Source organism: Hyperoodon ampullatus, assembly GCF_949752795.1.
Source record: "Hyperoodon ampullatus genome assembly, chromosome: 17".
In the NCBI taxonomy this organism is placed as follows: domain Eukaryota; kingdom Metazoa; phylum Chordata; class Mammalia; order Artiodactyla; family Ziphiidae; genus Hyperoodon; species Hyperoodon ampullatus.
The window spans coordinates 71,713,667-71,733,004 of NC_136930.1; the positions used below are offsets into that span (position 1 = coordinate 71,713,667).

Genomic DNA, 19,338 nt, shown 5'->3' on the forward strand with positions numbered 1-19,338 from the left:
AGCCCTCAGGCAGCCCGCCACCCTCCTCCTTCCTCTTCTAACCATTCGCTGATCCTTTGCTGGCTGACCTCCCCACTGCTCTTAGCCAATGGCCTCATCTCCTTGCAATAAAATAGCAGGTAATCAACAAGAATCCCCTCCACTCCCTCTCAGAAACGTACACATTCACCTGCAGTCACACTCCTTTTTCTTCATTTGTCTGTCACACTCTGCTTTATGCTTTCCTATATTTTTCACGTCCTGTCCATTGAACAAACAATACTTGTGATGGAAGAGGCTGTACCCCCAAGGCCAAATCCAACTGTGAAATCATCGTCATGAAAGAAATATTGTGAAAATTGCATTTTTAATCCTTAAAATCTTCTCTGTAAAATACGAAAGTCAATAATTCAGTGACCTAAACAATTTGAAAATTCAAATAAACTAGCCTTGTAATATCTGACAGAATAATTGAACAAGGAATGAATGCCCTAAGTGTAGGTTTTAAATAGTCTACATTTCAGTTACTTTAGGAAAATTCCAGTCATTTACTGGAGTTTAAATTCTTTTAAATAAGCATAGAAAGAGAATTCGGCATGGGGGAAGCCATATTCTTTTTAAGCTACTAACAAATTACTGAAGCAGCCCTGGGCTCTGCATTTTGCCAAGCCACACGCTCAAGGCAATGACCTAGTTGCAAGTCCCACCCTCCAGACTGACCTTCCCGGCTCCACGCCCACACAGTTTCCAGAGAGAGTCCTGAAGTGCGGAATCTAAATCCACACTGTAACTTGGCCACGTGTGGTCTGGTGCACGGGTGTCTCCGGCTCATTGCTCTCTCCTTTCATGTGCATTCCACAGTGTGCTCACCTGAACCCTGGGTGAGAAGGGTTCTTGTGTCTGTACCTCCATTGTTTTTGACCTGCTGTTCATTCCGCCGAATTTTTAATAAATTTTCCAGCTGCTTCTGCTTTTCTCTGCTTTCAACACTTCTGGGAAATTTTCTTGCCCTTTCCCTTTCCCAGTGCCACCCCGGGTGCTTTCCTTCGCCACAGCATGTGACACGTTGCCTGATAGTTCTCTTCAGTCGCCTGTCATCTCCATCCCACCAGCGTACTCACTAGACAGGACACCCCTTTCCCGCCACGGTGTCTAGCAGGAGTGCCAGCCACAGGGTAGGGGCTAAGTAAAGGATTTTTTTTGGTTTTTGATTTTGGTTTTTTTTTTTTTTTAATGCGGTAAGATTACTTTCTTTTTGTTGAGACGCTAGCTGCTTTTGTTAATTCACCGGAATTGTAATATCTGCAGTTTGCTGCTTATAACTAAAATCATCTCAAATATTTTGTTTGTTTGAATCTTATCTGAGAGCTTTCTCCTCCTTGCGTTGGTCACTGGAAGATCATAGCTGTATTAGCAACCTGCCTTCAGCTACTACAAGGGACACCATGGCTTACCAATATGTTCTAAGGATATTCTTGACTTTTATTCTTCTTCTGCCCCTATTTAGTGACTATTCCTTTTAGATTCTATCCACGTTCAAAGTTCTGAACACATAGCTCTTCAGCAAATATTCAGTTCCTCCTTTATGAGAAAACATTTTAAAAATTTTAAGGTGGTCACGTACAAATTGTATAAGCCTTACCCCTGCAAAGATAGTATCATCCCTTCAGCTTGATAGTCGTCTTACAAAATGGAGCACATTACAATATACCTTGCTATTCAGATACTTTTGCTTTTCTAAATCAAATAAATTGAGGTATACTATTTAGTAGATGCTTCTTAAAAGAGAGTAACTAAGGTCATCACTTTAAAATCAGTCATTTGGCTCCTACCCTCGTGTGTAGTGGCTGCTCATGGTCATCACCTGTGAGTCTTACCATTTTAGAAATCCAGGAGAGAGGTCGGCAAGGGTAATGCTTTACTGTGATAGTTAATAATATAAGCTATTCTTTATAAAGTTCTTAATACATGTCTGGCATTTTGCTGGAATACATACATATGTATATGTAATTACTCATCCTTTCAGGATACTTATTAAGGATTCACATTTTACAGGTAAAGAAACAGATTCTGAGGAAGTGGATGAACTTGACTGAGATCAGTGACAGTAAAACACAGAAGCCCATCTGACTCCACATCTTTTCTCTTACCCCTTGACCACATTTCTCCACTTCAAAAGCTCTGGGGATGATCGTTAAATTGATTACCATTAATAATACTGATGTTCCAAAATACTTAGATTATTTCCTGGCTCTTTTAAATATTAAGTAAATACCAGTAAGTCCAAAGTCACTATGTAATTGATTATCCCCAGAAACTTAGAAATCAGTTGTAGGGTAGGCTTCACACTTCCATAGATATAAATGTCATTGAACAACATCTCTAATTTGATCTTACAGAATGATCATTTCTCTGGACCTTTTTCAGTTCCAAAATACCTTTAAAATAACCATAGTTGTACTTGTTATCACATCTGCAAAATGTCCTCATAGAACTAGGAGAATGGCTTTACCTCTTTTTGGGTTGTTTTTTATTGTTGAGTTATGAGAGTTCTTCATATATTCTGGACACTAGACCATTATCCGATATGTGATTTGCAAATATTTTCTCCCATACTGTAGATAGTCTTTTCACTTTCTTGCTGATGTCCTTTGACACAGAAGTTTTTAATTTTGCTGGAGTCCGTTTTATTTATATATTTTTTGGTTGTTTGTGCTTTTGTTAGCATATCTAAGAAACGAATACTAAGGTCACAAAGAGTTACACCTGTGTTTCTGCTGTTCACCCTGGCTAGTGAATTTTTCATTTGAGTTGTTACACTTTGCACCTCAAGAATTTCTTTGGATTCTTTTCTGTATTTCTTATATCTGTATTAATATTCTCTATTTTGGTGAGGCATTGTTCTAATACCCTTCTTTAGCTTTTTAGATACAGGCTATCATTTAGTTCCTTGAATATATTTCAAATAACTGATTTAAAGTCTTTTTCTGGTGGGATGAATTGGGAGATTGAGATCGATCTATGTACACTAATATGTATAAAATAGATAACTAATAAGAACCTGCCGTATTAGTACAGGGAACGCCACTGTACAGTAGAAACTAACATAACATTGTAAAACAACTATACCCCAATAAAAAATAAAAATAAATAAAGTCTTTGTCCAGTAAGTTCAGTGTCTCAGCTTCATCAGGGATATTTTTCTATTGACTACTTTTTTTTTTCTCATGTATAGACTATACTTTTGTTTTTTCTTTGCATGTTGCATAATGGTTTTTGTTTGTTTAAAACTGGACATTTAATATAGTGTGTCCCTGTGAAAATCAAATTCTCCTTCCTCCCTAGGATTTTTTTTTTCTTGGTTTAATTACTTTTCCAAACTAATATTGTAAAGTCGATATTTATCATGCGTTGCCACAGAAGTGTCTTTTCTCTCTTACCTTAGTGGTCAGCTAATGATTGGACAGAGATTTTGTCAAATGCTTGGAAATTAAGTCTGTAGTCTTTACCAAGAGGCTGTGGGGTACCTGCTGGAGCTTGCCTTCCAACACTGAGCCAATCAGTTTACAACTAACTGGCTTAGCCTTGACTTTCCTTCTTATACTGAACCTCAAGGTCAGCCAGAAGAGAGAGCTCAGGGCCTTCTCAGGTCTGTCCTGGGCAAGTACATGGCACAGTAGCCTTTGAGGTTCCAGAACTATGTCAGCACTTTGCAGCGCTCGTATGGACATCTCATTCCCCCACTTTTCCTTGTAAGCTTTTGGTTAGCCTGTTATTTGCGCCAGTTTTTCTCCACCACTTCAAGCAGCTAAACTCATAAACAATTGCTAATTATTTTCTTCAGATACCCAGAGGGAAAAGACTTTGTGCACTGGATGAGCTCCCAGTCAGGTCAAATAAAGGCAATCCTCTGGGAATGGGGTTTTGAAAGCCTCCACCCTGCCCTGCCCCATCCAGTGACCTCCAGCCTGCTGGTTTCCTCCTTGCTGGATTTCGGCTCCTGCAGAGCTGGGGTTGAGGGGTGGGAATAGGACCGAGCTCACCCTTCATTCCAAGGTGCAACCAATTTTTTAAAAATAAATGCTCCCTAGATCTCCGCAAGCCTTTGGTTAACTTCCAGGGATCTAAAAATGTTGATTCTAACAATTTTTGCCAGTTTCTCTCTGCTTTTTCAGGAGAATTTTTGGACGTTCTTACTCTATCATTTTCACTGATGTCACTTTTATATTTTTCCTTACATTATAATTAGATATATAGTTAAATGGTAGCTGAATTAATTCACTAAAAGCAGAATGCGTCTTCCTTTCCAGAAATTTCTCTGAACTTTTTTGTACTTCTCCTGTTATATTTTAGGACTATGATGATGGATATGGCACTGCTTATGATGAACAGAGTTATGATTCCTATGATAACAGCTATAGCGCCCCAGCCCAAAGGTAAGAGTCAATCTTTATGACCAGACCCCATAGCAGACACTTGTGCCCTTCCACATTTGCTATGCTCTGGGAACAGGATGATGATTGGCCAGTGACGGTGATTTGACTCGGCCTGCTTTGTTGTTGTTTGTTTTAATTGGAGAAGCACTATCTGTCCTACAGAATAGCATGTATTGCTCTCAACTTTACTGTAGTGCTAAAGCAATGAGTCTTGGAAAATAAAATTTGAAATTTTATTTGCTCTAAAAATTTAACTTAAGCATTCAGTGTATTCTAAGGAAGAACAGTGTCTCCCTAGTCTGTGGCTCTTCAAGTCCTAAGGCCCAAAGTCATCTCAGAAATGTGTAAATATCCCGCGTGGGCAGTGCCTGGGGATGGAAGTGACAAAAGTTTTTTTCAGTGTTCATAGATCATTTCTGTTTCTTAGCAGCAGTGCTCCTGTTTTCTAACAACTTCAAATTCCTATTTGTGAAAAATGAGTGAGTTCTAATTCGTTTTCTAAAGAAGTGTTGACTTAGAAATGAGTGTCATTAGAGGGAAACACAGCTTCATAGTTATGTCTTCTGATAGGAGACCTTGATGTCCATTGATATATGAAATCCGTGTTCTGTTTAGAATGTTTTCCTAAATGCCTAGAAACCTCTTTATGTTGAAAATTCTAAGTGGTAGACAAAGACAAACATACGCAAACCAAAATACTGGCTTTATGAAGCATAAATAAATATGGACTACATGGTTATTTCGATGAAGCATAAATTCACTTTTGAACTCATTCGGGGCCAGGCAAGCTTTGAACAGACAGGCACCCTGGTACTGAGGTTGACAGGGATATAATTTTTTCTCTTTTTGTTCATGCCAGATTTTTTACTTACATAATTTATAACAATTAAGTAGCCTTTAAACTTTGACTCCCAACTGGTCTTCTTTACGGGAAGCCTTGTGCATGGCGTTTGCATCCTTGCGGGTTTTGGCACGCCCGGGGGTGACTGGCACACAGTGGACGCTAGACAGGACTTTACGTGTCTCACTCTGTATAGGTGTCCCAGCAATGTCACAAAGTATGTGGGGCTGTTCCCGTTATACAGATGAAGGGAAGGAGCACAGAGCATAAGATTAAGTAATTAGCCGGAAATCACACATGGAGTGCAATCCTTTAAAGACTCACACGTCTCATTTAATCTGAACGGCAACAGCAGGAGTTAATGTGCCTGTTTTACTAAGATGATGAAACTGAGGCTCAGAGAAGTAAATAACTAACCCAGAATGTGAACCAGACTTGGAAAGCTTGTAGTCTTTCCACTTTAAGCTGTGATAGCGTATTGATGTGATTGATCACAAGCATTCGTTCCTTTGGTCATTTATTCATTCAGCCAACATTTATTAAATGTCCACTACATGTATTAAATGTAGGCACTGTGCTTGATGTTGGATTACAAAGATTATTGAGACAGAGACCCTCTCCTTGAGAAGTTCACAGGCTAGAATGAAATACAAATATCTAAAAGCAATGTAATATGGTAATCACATGAGAGTCTGAGGGAAAACACAGTATTTCCATAAGAAGACAGTGCTCAAGTCTGGTTGGGAACACTGGGGACATTTCACTGGGAAAGTGAAGGGGAAGTAGGGGTCACCAGGGTACAAACAGGGAAGGACATTTCCCAAAGCCAGAGCAAGGCACAGAGCCTGACACCAGAAGTGCTTCCTGAGCTGGAGGGCGTGCCGCACGGGACAGATGAGGCAGGAGAGGGGGTGACTGCATCCTCCCCAGTCTCAGGGGGCAGGCTCCGGGCCGTGGGCGGCAGCAGGGAGCCAGGGGAGTGGCGTGTTCACACCTGGATTCGGAGAAATGCATTAGAAGGCAGTAGAGAGGCCAGATTGGCAGATGGCGAGCCTGGAGGCAGAGACCCAGTAGGAGGCTGGCACGTTCCGAATTATAAGCCCTTTAAATGTCCGGAAGACTCACGTGAAAGAAACACCCTTCATGACAGCCAGCCCACCTGCCCAGAAGTGGTCTTTTCAGTGCTACCTGAAGGAGTTACAGAGAATTGTATGAGAATGCCACACGTTGGCAAGTGTGGAAGTCACTGTTGGTCGGTTATTCTTAATATTCATTTAATCCTCATAACCTGTGAACTAAGCGTCAGTCCTTTTAAAGAAGAAAAACTGGTTTACAAAAATTAGGTAACTTGCCTAAGATCATGCAACTTACAAGCGAAGGGGCCCGACTGAGCACCTCGGTCTGTCTGTCTGTCTGTCTGTCTTCCTCTGCACCATCTACTGTAGATCACAGTGAAGCAGCTATGTTATGGAACAGCGTGAAGAAAGGGTTCCAGGTGCTGTAGTAGTTTGCTAGAGTTACCGTAACAAAATACCACAGACTGTATTTAAAGCAACAGAAATTTGTTTTCTCAAGGTTCCAGAGGCTGGAGGTCCAAGATCCAGGCGTTGGCAGGTCTGGTTTCTTCTGAGGCCTCTCTCCTCGACCCTCAGCTGGTGGCCGCCTTCTCACTGTGTCCTCTTGCGCGTGCATCCCTGCTTTCTCCTTGTGTCCAAATTTCCTTCCTTGTAATGACAGCAGTCAGATTGGACTAGGGCCCACAGAAGACCCCATTTTAACTTAATCACCTCTTTAAAGATGATTGATTGTCTCCAAATACACATTATAAGGTACTGGGGGTCAGGGCTTCAACATATGATTTGGGGGGAAACACAGTTCAGCCCATAACATGCACATATGAGAACATCGGTTTAAGTGCAACACTATGTATCTCATAATTAGAAATCTAGTATAAACCAGTTAGGAGAGCAGATTTTGAAATCACCCCCAGGATTGAGTAGTGGGTGTTGACCAGGAAATCACCATCACTGTCATCTTCAGTAGTGAATGTTGGCTGGCTGTGTGCTTGGTGTACTATACCATGGGCTTCACGTAGATTCTCTTTCCCCTCTCAGCATGCCCTGAACTATTGCAAAATTCAAGTCTAAACATGTCATTCCCTTGCATACAGGTTCAGAGAGGTTAAATCGCTTATCCAGACTCAGAAGGCTGAGCAGTGGTAGATCCGCATTGGCCCCAAGCATCCTCGTTTGTACTTCATAGCCTTTCAACTCTCCTTTTGTCACGGCTTTGATTTCAGTTACTGAAACTGCTTCCTATTAATATTTTCCGTATACAGTATTCAAAAATCTGATACTTTGTGATGCTTTTAAGTCCCTTAGGAATCATGCTTTCATCTGAACTGGAACTGTTGCCTTATCAGACTGTGGAATGCCTTAATCAAACCTAAGAATTTCACTTATCCTGCATATTAATGTTGTGGGCTAAGACGAATGAAATTAAGAACTTTGTTTTTCCAATTTTACGTGAGATCCTTTCAGCAAAGAACATTCACGGCCACTGCTTTCAAGGAGCAAACAACCTAGTATCCACTAAGAGATAATACCATGTAACACTTGATATTCTGGGGTCTAAAATTTCTTGGTTTTTACACTCCAGGTTCTTCTATAAAATTTATGTCAAACTTCAGTAATTCCCTCAATTCAGAATTTGAAAGTACAGTCTGTGCTGTAGTTACATAGTTCAGCGTTACTGCAGAATTCTTTACTTGGTCTCCTTTTAGATTACAAGCTGTTCTGAAAATGTTCTTTGACACGTCAAGACGTAGTGGAAAGAGCACAGAGCAGAAGGTATTAGGACCGCGCTGTCCACCTGGCAGCCTCCAGCAAACGCGCCTGTTGAACGCTTGAAAGGTGTCTAGTCCAAAGGGGGACGTGTTGGGGGTGTCAGGCACATACCCGATTCCAAAGGCGGTGTGGAGTGAATAAAGGATGCAAAATAAATACACGATTAAGATCAACATCACCTGTTTCTTTTTACTTTTTGTTTAAATGTGGCTACTAGAAAACCCTAAATTACAAATTTCCCTTGGACAGCGCAGAGTTAAAAGACGGCGATGTCTCTGGCACCAGCACAGGGGAGCTGTGTCTCAGGGTCAGGGCACCGCACCCTCGGGGCAAGCAAGTCAGCTCACCAGGAGCAGAAAGAGAAGTAGAGAGTGTCTAGTTACACTGATCCTTTTGAAACTTCTATTTTGAAGTTTTTACTATGTTACTACCACTGTAGCACACGTTACCCATAAATAGGTTCAGTTACAAGCTCAAAAACCATTTCTTTCTGATGCAGATGTGTTATCATAAACGTCTGCAGACCCAGGCCGCAGTGTAAGAGTCTGACAGAGCTGCGTTTGGGTCCCACTTTAACGCTTACTGGTTATGTGACCGTGGGCAAGTTATTTCACCTCTCTAAGCCTCCATTGGTAAAATGTGTAACTTGGTTTTTTCTTTGGAGGATCGACCTGAAGGTTGAACAAGACAGGAAAGCCCACAGCCCTAGTGAACCGCGTGGAGGTAGGCCGGCTGCCCAGCGTCTTCTCTGTGAGGGACTAAATGAGACCTTCCCCGGTGTAGTTCCACATTCCACCAGGTGGTTAGCGTAGCGCTGAGGGAGCCCCAGTGCCCGCCCTCGCCTGCAGCTCTGAATTTCTTCTGCATTCCATTTTGCACCGGGATGGCCGCGAGAAGCCGGTGCTGGTAAATCTGGAAGGACCAGGGAGAATGAGAAGGGAGAGAGGGCAGCCGGTGGATGCTCCGTATGATGTCAGCCATACACTGGCGAGAGCGGGTGAGCAGCCGTAGCCTTTCCAAGGGTGGGCACTTGGAAACAGGAGAGACCGAGACGGGGGGCACGGCTGCCACCAGTGTCGTCACCTGTGTGTGAAAGGCCTCTTTCAGCTATGACTTCTACGCTTCAGGCACTGTAATCATTTTACAACACTGTTTTGTTGCAGAAAAAAGTTTCTCTCCGGAGGTTTTACAAATTAGGAATTTTTTCTTCCAACTTTCAAATACCCAAAAGGAAAATTAGAGTACAAGTGAGAGTCCCTACATAGAAAATAGAAAATTCAGCATAGTTCAGCTACGTTTCCCCATCGATGTTTGTGATGGCCTCCATAGCGTAAAACAAAATGTAAAACAAAGCATTGTTTATCTAACTTCACACATTTAATGAACAACAAGCTGTCATCTATTACTGAAGAGAAATATGAACTATTCTTTACAATACTGGAGTTATTCTAATATACATTGGCTCAGAAATAGTTATTGATTAATTCCTATGGACACACCGCTCTGGAGTAGCTGTGGTGAATTAAAGAAGAGCAGGTGATAAATGGCCTCAGACCTCAGGGACCTGCACCTGCCCTGACATGACTAGAGCCTTTACAGAACTCATAGTCTGACTCCTGGAAACCCTTTGTAAATGTATCTATTTCATTCTAAACTAAGTGGAATTAGTTTTCATTTGATGTCTTATTTATAATCCTAATAACAGTCGCAATTGTATAGCATGATGACTATACTTAATAATACAGTATTGAGTTCTGGAAATTTGCTAAGAGTAAATTTCAGGTGCTCTCATCACACGAGAAAATGGTAACTGAGAAAATCTGTTAATTATCTTGACTGTAATAATCATTTCACTATGTTTTTGTACCTTATGTACAACTTTTATTTCAAATTTCACAATTTTTTTTTTTTTTTGTGGTACATGGGCCTCTCACTCTTGTGGCGTCTCCCGTTGCGGAGCAACAGGCTCTGGACGCACAGGCTCAGCGGCCATGGCTCACGGGCCCAGCCGCTCTGCGGCATGTGGGATCTTCCCAGACCGGGGCACGAACCCGTGTCCCCTGCATCGGCGGGCGGACTCTCAACCACTGCACCACCAGGGAAGCCCCAAAATTTCACAATATTTTAATCTGTGTTTCCAAATAGTTGTAAATTCTCCAAGGAGATATTTGATTCCTCTGATGATCAGTCGTAAAGAAGGTAGAACAAAAAGGGTTTCCAAAAAGTGCTAATAACCCCCTGAGCATAAGTGGGTGACTCTGTAATAAAAAGTTTATTTTCTGGCGGGTTTAATGTTGACATGCTCATTTCCCATAGCACTTTGTGGCCTGACGGTACTTTCGAGTACCTATTTCCTTTCATCCTCCAGAATCTCTATGATTTTCCTGAAAACACTTAGAAATACTGAAAAAGGGGATGAGAAATAATAGCTGCTAGTTTTGGAAAGCCTGTGAAGTCTAGCACTCAGCCATCTGCATCCTTTCTATACGTTATCTCCAGTTTTCACAGTGGCCCTACGTGCTCAGCTTTTCCATGTACAGAAGTTGAAGATGTGATGTTTAGCAACTTTCCCAAGAGTATGCTGCTGAAGAGTACTGAAGCTTAGGTTTTTGTCTGACTCTAAAAACCATTATCCAGCTAAAAAAATTTTAAATGTAAAATCATTGACTTGTTTTTGTGACAGAACACCACCTCAGCCCTTTCGTCCAAATAGGCAGAGTAATGGAAGCTGTCAGAAGCTACGAGTACTCTTGGTGTGTTTTCAGATGCCAATTCCAAGGAGGGCAATGAGACAAAAATTAGTGTTGCCGTATGCCCAGCTGTCTAGTTTGCTGTTGCTTCTGTTGGCAGCTTTAGCATTGTATGTGCAGTAATGTCTTCTCAAAAGCAGACTTGTAGAGGTCTGAATATAGTTTGGAATTTTCACTTTGGAAATGATGACCTGGTGTTTAGTTTAGGATGTAACATTTAAACATCAGTAAAACTGTCTTTTGGAAGATATTGCTGTTTGTATCAGGGTTGGCTGTTTTGGATTTTTAAAAGCAGCAACGGTTTGGCCTGGATTAACCATGCCTTGCAAAATTTTTGTGAAATATACTTTTACCTAGCCTGGGTTTTTGGCTACTTGCAGCACAAGTACTGAAGGAGTCTCTTAGCACAAACTAAGCCGTATAGCTATTGACAGACAGATCCTTCGAACAGTATTATATAGACATTCACCAAATAACAGAGACACCAACCCAGATTATACTGTAAAACTGTAAATATCTAAATTCTCAGTCAAGGACCATATGCTAAGAAAAAACAAGGAGATGGCTATAGTGAAAATGAAGCTACAACCTAAAAGGGAAAAGCCCAAGGGCCAAAGTTTTAACATGTATAAGTATTGCTGTTAATCATAATTACTATGCATTGACCACATCTACCACAGCATTGGTTGTATCTAGATAAGTGTGTGTGTGTGTGCGCACGTTTCTGTGTGTATGTGTGAGCGCATGTGCACACGAGCATGTATTATCCCCTCTGGTCTTAATTTTAACTTTAAAAGGTGGATATTCTCATCCCCATTTTTTTCTTGAGAAAACTGAGACACAGAGAGAGGTTTAGTAAGTGGTCTGAGTTACACACTTAGTGACATTACTCATCTCAGTCCATTTTCTTTCTACTGTTGTTGTGCTTCTCAAAGAGTCGTACACCTATCACTGATGTTTCCCAACATGATTTCAGGTGGTACATGGCCGACTTTTTTTTTTTTTTTTACAGTTTTAACAATTGATTTTAAAGTTACTGGAAAAGTATAATTACCATATCAAGCACATGATTTTATGAATAGTATTGCTATAAATAAATTACAGTAAGTTTAAGTTAAAATAAAATCAATATAGGGAGTAATACAAAGTCACTAACAGGATGAGTGGTGGACATGGATGGGAAAAGTCCCGAAAGTGGTCCATGAAGGGCCGAAGTTGGGCAAACGCTGCCCTCAGCACTTTTTTGTTTTCAAGATTCATTAACAAATTTTGAAGAAATGAGATATCTATTGAGTGCTTATCAAGTGTTAGTTACTATACTAAATGCTCTCATGCCTATCATTTTATTTAATTCTGTAAGATTATCAGGTTTTAGTTTTACAAATAAGGAAACTAATGCTCAGAGATTTTGAGCTTGACCAAAGTCACATAGCTAATAAGTAGCAGTCAGGCCTCATATCCAGTTGTCTTTAAGATCAAGTTCTTTTGCTTAACCTGAAGGCAACTAAGATGGGGGGGTGGGGGGGAAGTCCCTACAAATACAGAGAATACCAGAACGCCTGAATTGGCCACGTGGTATCTTCAGACATGATCTCCACAAGTGGATGAAACGGCAGCAGGGCAGAGGCGTGCTAATGGCAGTAAATCAATTGCCACTGTCAGCTCACTCTTTCATGTTCTTGAGAATACATGAGATTGATCACTGAGGATTGTGGAATAATGGTAGTATGTGAAAACAGAGTCCACCGGGGAGATGTACTACATCGTTTGGGTTTAGCACTGCCATCTGCTTAATAGCATCAAGGAGACGACAGTGGTGCTTATGATCACCCACTCGTGGCGGTGACAGATGCTGCGGAGAGTAGAGGCAGCATTCCCGGAAACGAGGCTCCTCCCCGAACTGTAGATTGTGTGGCCGGCTTTCGAAAAAGTGGGTTGGTTGGTTATCACACCACCAGCTTAAAGTCTTCACTGTAGAATTTTAAGTTCTGTTAGATAAGGATCTACTTGGTGAATCTCCCGTGTTTTCTTTCCCCATGTTTCATACATTCTTGAAACGCATTTTTATTAGTTTTAGAATAATTTTTCTGACGAATTCTGCCCTCTTTCTAGTGAAAGAAAGTGATAGAACTTTTGTATAATTCTTGACTCTTACAGTTAGTCACATGATTTAGTTAAAAAGACTTGTGGGCTATGAAACCACACAAACCTGGATTTGAATCCCAGCTGCGTCGCTTCCTTACCTGTATTATTTTGGCCAGGTTACTTCTTCGAGTCTTCATTTCTCATCTGTAAAATGACGGCAAGAATATTTGACTTGTGAGGCTGTGATTAAATGAGATAGCAGATGTAATGTACATAGTAGAAGTTCAGTAAACTTGCAAAGATAACGTACTGGGTGCCGCACGCTGTTCTAAGCATTTTACAGCCTTATAAGCAGGTTACTATTATTATCATCCCATTTTATAGATGAGGAAATTGAGGCACAAAGATTATGGAATTTCCCTAAGGTTACTGGAGAGCAAATGCTGGGGCTGGCATTGAACGTGGGCAGTCTAAGCCCTCTGCTGTACTGCCTCTCTATGTAACCTGTTCTTATCAGTTTAGTTATCCTATCTAGCAACTTGTACAGTCTTTTCCTGAGGAAGACTCCAGTCAATAAAATCTCAACAAAGAAACAACCGGCATAAAGTTATACATGCCGTTTTGATTCCCCATTTGTGAAATAAAAACTTATTAAAGGCTTCATTTAATTTAGATTGTTTAGAGTTCTAAGATGTTTGGAAGCACAGACTTGAGGTCAAAGCTTGAAGTAACTTGTGAAGAATGATTTATAGTAGAGAATGTCAGTGTGCTTGAATTTCTCAGAATCTAGTCAAACCTCATTTACTGGACTCACAACTCCAGAAGCAGAAATAATTCGCACATGATGTGGATGGTGTTTTTCCCATTTCTTTGACATCGTGAAGGGATGTGTTCTTTTGGAAAGTAATTTACAAGTGTCCATCAAGACCCTTGAAAGTGTTTGTAACCTTTGACCCAATATTTGCACCATAAGTGCCTGAACTTAGTATATAACGAGTGTTTGACAGTGTAAATATATTTAAGACCTCTTTAAAAAGAACAAGCAGTTTCTGGCAAAGTTCAGGGAAAGTAATATGGCACTTTAGATATGGGGAAAAAAAAACAACCTATGCATATCATCTTGGCCAAAGTAATGTAGATAAAACAGCACCTCAATTAAGGCTGAATCCAGATTTGGTTAAATGAGAGTGAAGGGCGGGAAGGCCTGGGTTTGCATCACAAACTCTGCCACTTGCTAACAGTGCAGCTGCGGTCAGGTTACTCTACCTGTGCTTCAGGTTGCTCATCTGTAAAATGGGGATGATGATAATAGTAACCACCTCTTAGGTTGTTGTCATGTTAAATGAGTTAATACTCAATATGTAGAAAGCACCTGGCACTTTGTATATGCTATCATTAGCTATCATTAAAATTCTGTAATATTTTATCTAAAAGCCTTGGGGCTGTAAATGTCTTAGACGTAGAATTTTTGAATTTTGGAAAGATAGTGTGTTACATTCCACGTGTTATACAACTCTGGGTGGGGGGTGGGTGTCTATTTGTGGTTCTCCAGGACAGTGATTGCCCCTTGGATTATTTAACATTTATGATCAAGGAAAATGTGATTACAGGGGGAGGGAAAGCATATATGGCAAATTGAAAAACAAGGGGATTTCTGAAGGGGAGGGTGGTTGGTGTTCAGCCTTTGCAGTTTGTAATCCTACCAAGTATAACAAATGGTTAGTGCTAGCAGTTAATTTTTAAACAGTACAGATTTAAGGATTAATAACAGGACTCTCCCTTCTATTAGAAGCCATTACATTAGCAGGGCCTCTGTTGATCTGGCCCTGATCTTTCTCTAACCTCATGTCAAGTCACGCACTCATACAATCTAACCTTATATTGAATTGTTCAGTCATGACTCATTTATAATTTGCTCAGTTACACACAAAGTAGATCTCAAGGCGTAACTATGAGAGTAAATTTAATTTCGTCAGATTCTTCCTGGCTCCTTCAATCATTTTCTTTGCTTACACCTTTTAAAGACATTGCAGTTATTCGGCACATTTCTATGAAAATTATACGCAGTGTTTTTTAGACTTTTCCACAATGGTGCAAACAGGATAATTTGCTTTTCTTTACATTTTAGTGCTTGCTAGATTGCTTGCAGCAGAGCAGAGGTTCCTTGACTCGGTAGTTAACCTCATCCCACAAGCTTCCTTGATGCTCTCCCTGCCCCTCACATCCCCTCCCATGTTGACTAAGTACTCAGCCAGTCTTCTGTGTTTCCACAATACAGTATGCTTGCCTCTGTTGGCCACTAGTACCTGCTGGACTTGAGAATCTCTCTCCTTTTTATACAGAGAGGCCCTCGGTGGCAGAAACCCTCTTGTATGTATCCTTTTATCCCCAGTACCTAGTGTAGTGCCAATCAGAGAAGTGACCTGTCTGTGTTTTTCACTTAAATTGATAACATTCAAGAATCCTGCATCTGTTCTAAATAGAAGTCTGATACCATTGAACGTGTAATGTGAAAATGCAGGTAACCCTCCTTCAACTTGGGCTGTATGGATGAGTCACTTATACAGCCTAAAAAAAAAAAAAAAAAGTAGGTGCCCAAGCCAATCTCCTGTTTACTGTTTTTAATCTGACTCTTTGGATAGCGCAGCGATCTGAAAAATTTTAAACTCTACAGTCAATTTTTATGAGCAACCAAGGTTGAGAACTACTCTTCTTGACTAGTAAGTACTATGCAAATGAGATATTATATATAAAGCACTTTTCAGAGTGCCTAGCAGATAATTGCTAAGTAAATATTTGTTTCCCCAATAAATAAATCATTGGCATGTCTTCCATTCATTCATTAAGCAAACTATTGAGTACCTACTGTGTGCCAGCAACCATCCTAGGTGCTTGATAAGTACCAGTGAACAAAAAGGGATAAAGAATGTGCCCCTGTAGAGCTTAAGTTCTAGTGGTGGTCATGTTTAAATATGGCAGTTGTGTTCAGCCTTCTGAGAAGATGATTTAAGACTTGAAGGAGGTAAAAGAGTTTGCCTAAGGGTATATCTGTGGAAGCAGTGGTCTGTGCAAAAGCCCTCAGATGGGAGTGTGTCTCGTGTATTCTGAAATCCTTGAAGTTATAATTTTCTTCCATTTGAATTTGTAATTTCAACTTCTCCTAACAGAAACCTTGAGATTTCCCTTTGGAGTAAGGTATTTTTGAACAATTTGGAAGAAAATGTTTTAGCATTTCAGGAATGTGTTATAATAACTTTTTCCTATCTAAAATTACTCCCAGTATGATTAAAGGAGCTTGCAAACTTAAAACTGTGAAGTTACAGGAGAAGACTGTGGCCTGTACATGCTGATATCTTGGCCTGTAGCAACTTTGGTAGGCAGAATAATGGCTCTCAAAAATATCCATAGACTAATCTTCCAAACCTGTGGATATGTTCTCTTGCATGGCAGAAGGGACTTGCAGGTATGATTAAGTTAAGAACCTTCAGGTTCTTTTTTGAGCGGGCCCATTGTAATCACGAGGGTCTTTAAAAATGAAGGTGGGAGGAAGGCAGAAGTGTCAGAGGAAGAGGTGGCTATGGAAGAAAGGTACAGAAAGATGCAGTGTTGCTGACTTTGAAGATGAAGGATGAGGGCCATAAGCCAAAGAATGGGCCTCCTTCAGAAGCCAAGATGGGTAAGAAAACAGATTCTCCCCTAGAGCCTCCAGAAGGGAATGTGGGCCCACCAATACCTTGATTTAACCCAGGAAGACCTGTGTGCAACTTCCGTCCTATAGAACTATAGCATTATAAAGTATGTGCTGCTTAAGTTGCTACGTTTGTGGTCATCTGTGACAGCAGAAATAGAAAATTAATAGGCAACCAACAGCCTGACAGAAGAAGAGAGATGTCCTTTACAGATGTAAATCTTATTTATCTAACTCTCTCTCTCTCTCTTCTTTTTCATAAACATCCAGCATTCAATTATGAATAAAAATTATGTAGTAAGAAAATATGACCCAGAGTCAAGAGAAAAAAATAGTTAGTCAAGAGAAACAACCCAGATATTAGAGTTGTCAGACAGGGTCTTAAAATTGGTATGTTCAGTATGCTAAAGGATATTGTGCGAAAGGTGGATAGCATGAGTGAACAAATAAGAATCTAGCCAAGAGAACTCTTAAAAAAGAGCCAAGTGGAAATGTTAGAATTGAAAAATTACAATGTCAGAGATGAATAATTATTTCAGTGGGCTTATTAATAGATTGTTCACCATAGAGGGAAAAGTAAGAGAACTCGAAGACAAATTAATAAAAAGTATCCAAACATGCAAAGAGAAAAAAAAATGAAGAGTAAAAGGAAAATTGCATGTGAGATCTGCAAGATGAGGTAAAACAGTTTATCATGTTATTGGAATTGCAGAATGAGAAGAAAGTGTAGGGTAGAAGAAATAACGACAAACCTTTCTAAAATTAACAAAAAACACCACCACACAGATCCACGAAGTGCAGAGAACCCTAAGCAGGATAAATGTGAATAAAAACACACCAAGGTGTAACATATACCAATTGCTATAAAACAAAGAGAAAAGATTGAGAGCAACCAAAGGAAAAAGAAATATAAATGTAATCAAAATATAAGATCTTTTACATCAGGTATTTTCACTTAGCATTATGTTTTTGAGGTTCATCCACATTATAGCTTTTATCAGTATTTCATTCCTCTTTATTACCAAATGGTTTTCCATTTATGGGTCTACCACGTTCTGTTTATACATTAACTAGGTGATGGATACTGGGTTTTTTTTTCACTGCTTGGCTATTGTGAATAGTGCTGCTTTGAACATTTATGTGCAGATCTTCATGTGGACTTGTGTTTTAGCTTCCCTTAGATAGATATTTAGGAGTGGAATGGCTCAGTCAAATATTAATTGTATGTTTAACTTTTTAAGAAACTGCCAAAACTGTTTTTCGAAGTAGTTGTACCATTTTAAATTCCCACCAGTGGTACATGAGGATTCTTAAGGATAATTTTAACCAAAATGTTCAAGACCTCTATACTGACAACTATTAATAAAACGTTGTGGGCTTCCCTGGTGACACAGTGGTTAAGAATCCGCCTGCCAGCGCAGGGGACACGGGTTCGAGCCCTGGTCCGGGAAGATCCCACATGCCGCGGAGCAGCTAAGCCCGTGCTCCACAACTACTGAGCCTCCACTCTACAGCCCACAAGCCACAACTACTGAACCTGCACTCTACAGCCTGCAAGCCACAACTACCGAAGCCCACGTGCCTAGAGCCGGTGCTCCACAACAAGAGAAGCCACCGCAATGAGAAGCCCGCGCACCGCAACGAAGAGTAGCCCCCGCTCGCCACAACTAGGGAAAGCCCACGCGCAGCAACGAAGACCCAACACAGCCAAAAAGAAATAAATTTTTAAAAAAAGAAAGTTGCTTATAGAAAGTAGTGAAGACCAAACTAAATGGAGAATACCCCATGTTTTTGAATTGGAAGACTCAATATTCATAAAGATATCAGTGCTCCCTGAAATTATCTGTAGATTCAGTACAATTCTAATAAAGACCCATGCAGGCTTCTCTCTCTCTCTCTCTCTCACTCGCTCTCTCGCTCTCTCTCCCCCCTCCCCCGCCCGCTCTCTCTCTCTCGCTTTTTTTTTGGTGCAAAATGACAAGATGGTTCTAAAATATGTGGAACTTCAGAGGACCTGGAATAGCCAAAACAACCTTGATAATGAAGAACAAATTTGGAATACTATACTGACTTCCAGATTTATAAAACCACAGTAATCAACACACTGCGATACTATGAAAGGATAGATCACAGGTCAATGAATATCCACAAATGGACTCACACTTAATTGCTTTCAAGGGCTCCAGAGCAATTCAGTGGGTGAAGAATTGTCTCTTCAATAAGTAATACTGTAACAATTAGATATATGTGTAGGTGAGGTTAGCTTTGATTGCCCCCCGCCAAACACACGCACCACCCTCACACAATTTAGATGGTTCATGACTTCAGGTTAAAAGTTAAATTTATAAAGCTCCAAGAAGAACATATTGAAAAAGACACAAATCACAGAAGAAAAAAATTTACAAATTTAACTTCATCAAAAGTTAAAACATCTCAAAAAAAAAAAAGTTGAAACATCATGTAATCAGAGGACATCATGAAAAAATACATAGATAGGGCTTCCCTGGTGGCGCAGTGGTTGAGAGTCCGCCTGCCGATGCAGGGGACACGGGTTCGTGTCCCGGTCCGGGAAGATCCCACATGCCGCGGAGCGGCTGGGCCCGTGAGCCATGGCCGCTGAGCCTGTGCGTCTGGAGCCTGTGCTCCGCAACGGGAGAGGCCACAACAGTGAGAGGCCCACGTACCGCAAAAAAAAAAAAAAAAAAAAAAAAAA

General features: G+C 40.5%; 1 protein-coding gene across 1 annotated transcript in view; it reads left to right on the forward strand.

The window, feature by feature from the left end:
• KHDRBS3 (KH RNA binding domain containing, signal transduction associated 3) overlaps positions 1–19,338 on the forward strand; it is a gene marked incomplete at its 5' end in the record, with an annotated part of 153,046 nt that overhangs the window by 121,057 nt on the left and 12,651 nt on the right. Inside the window, 1 exon segment of the mRNA XM_079722495.1 lies at positions 4,333–4,415. Within this exon segment, the coding sequence (XP_079578621.1) occupies positions 4,333–4,415 (83 nt within the window).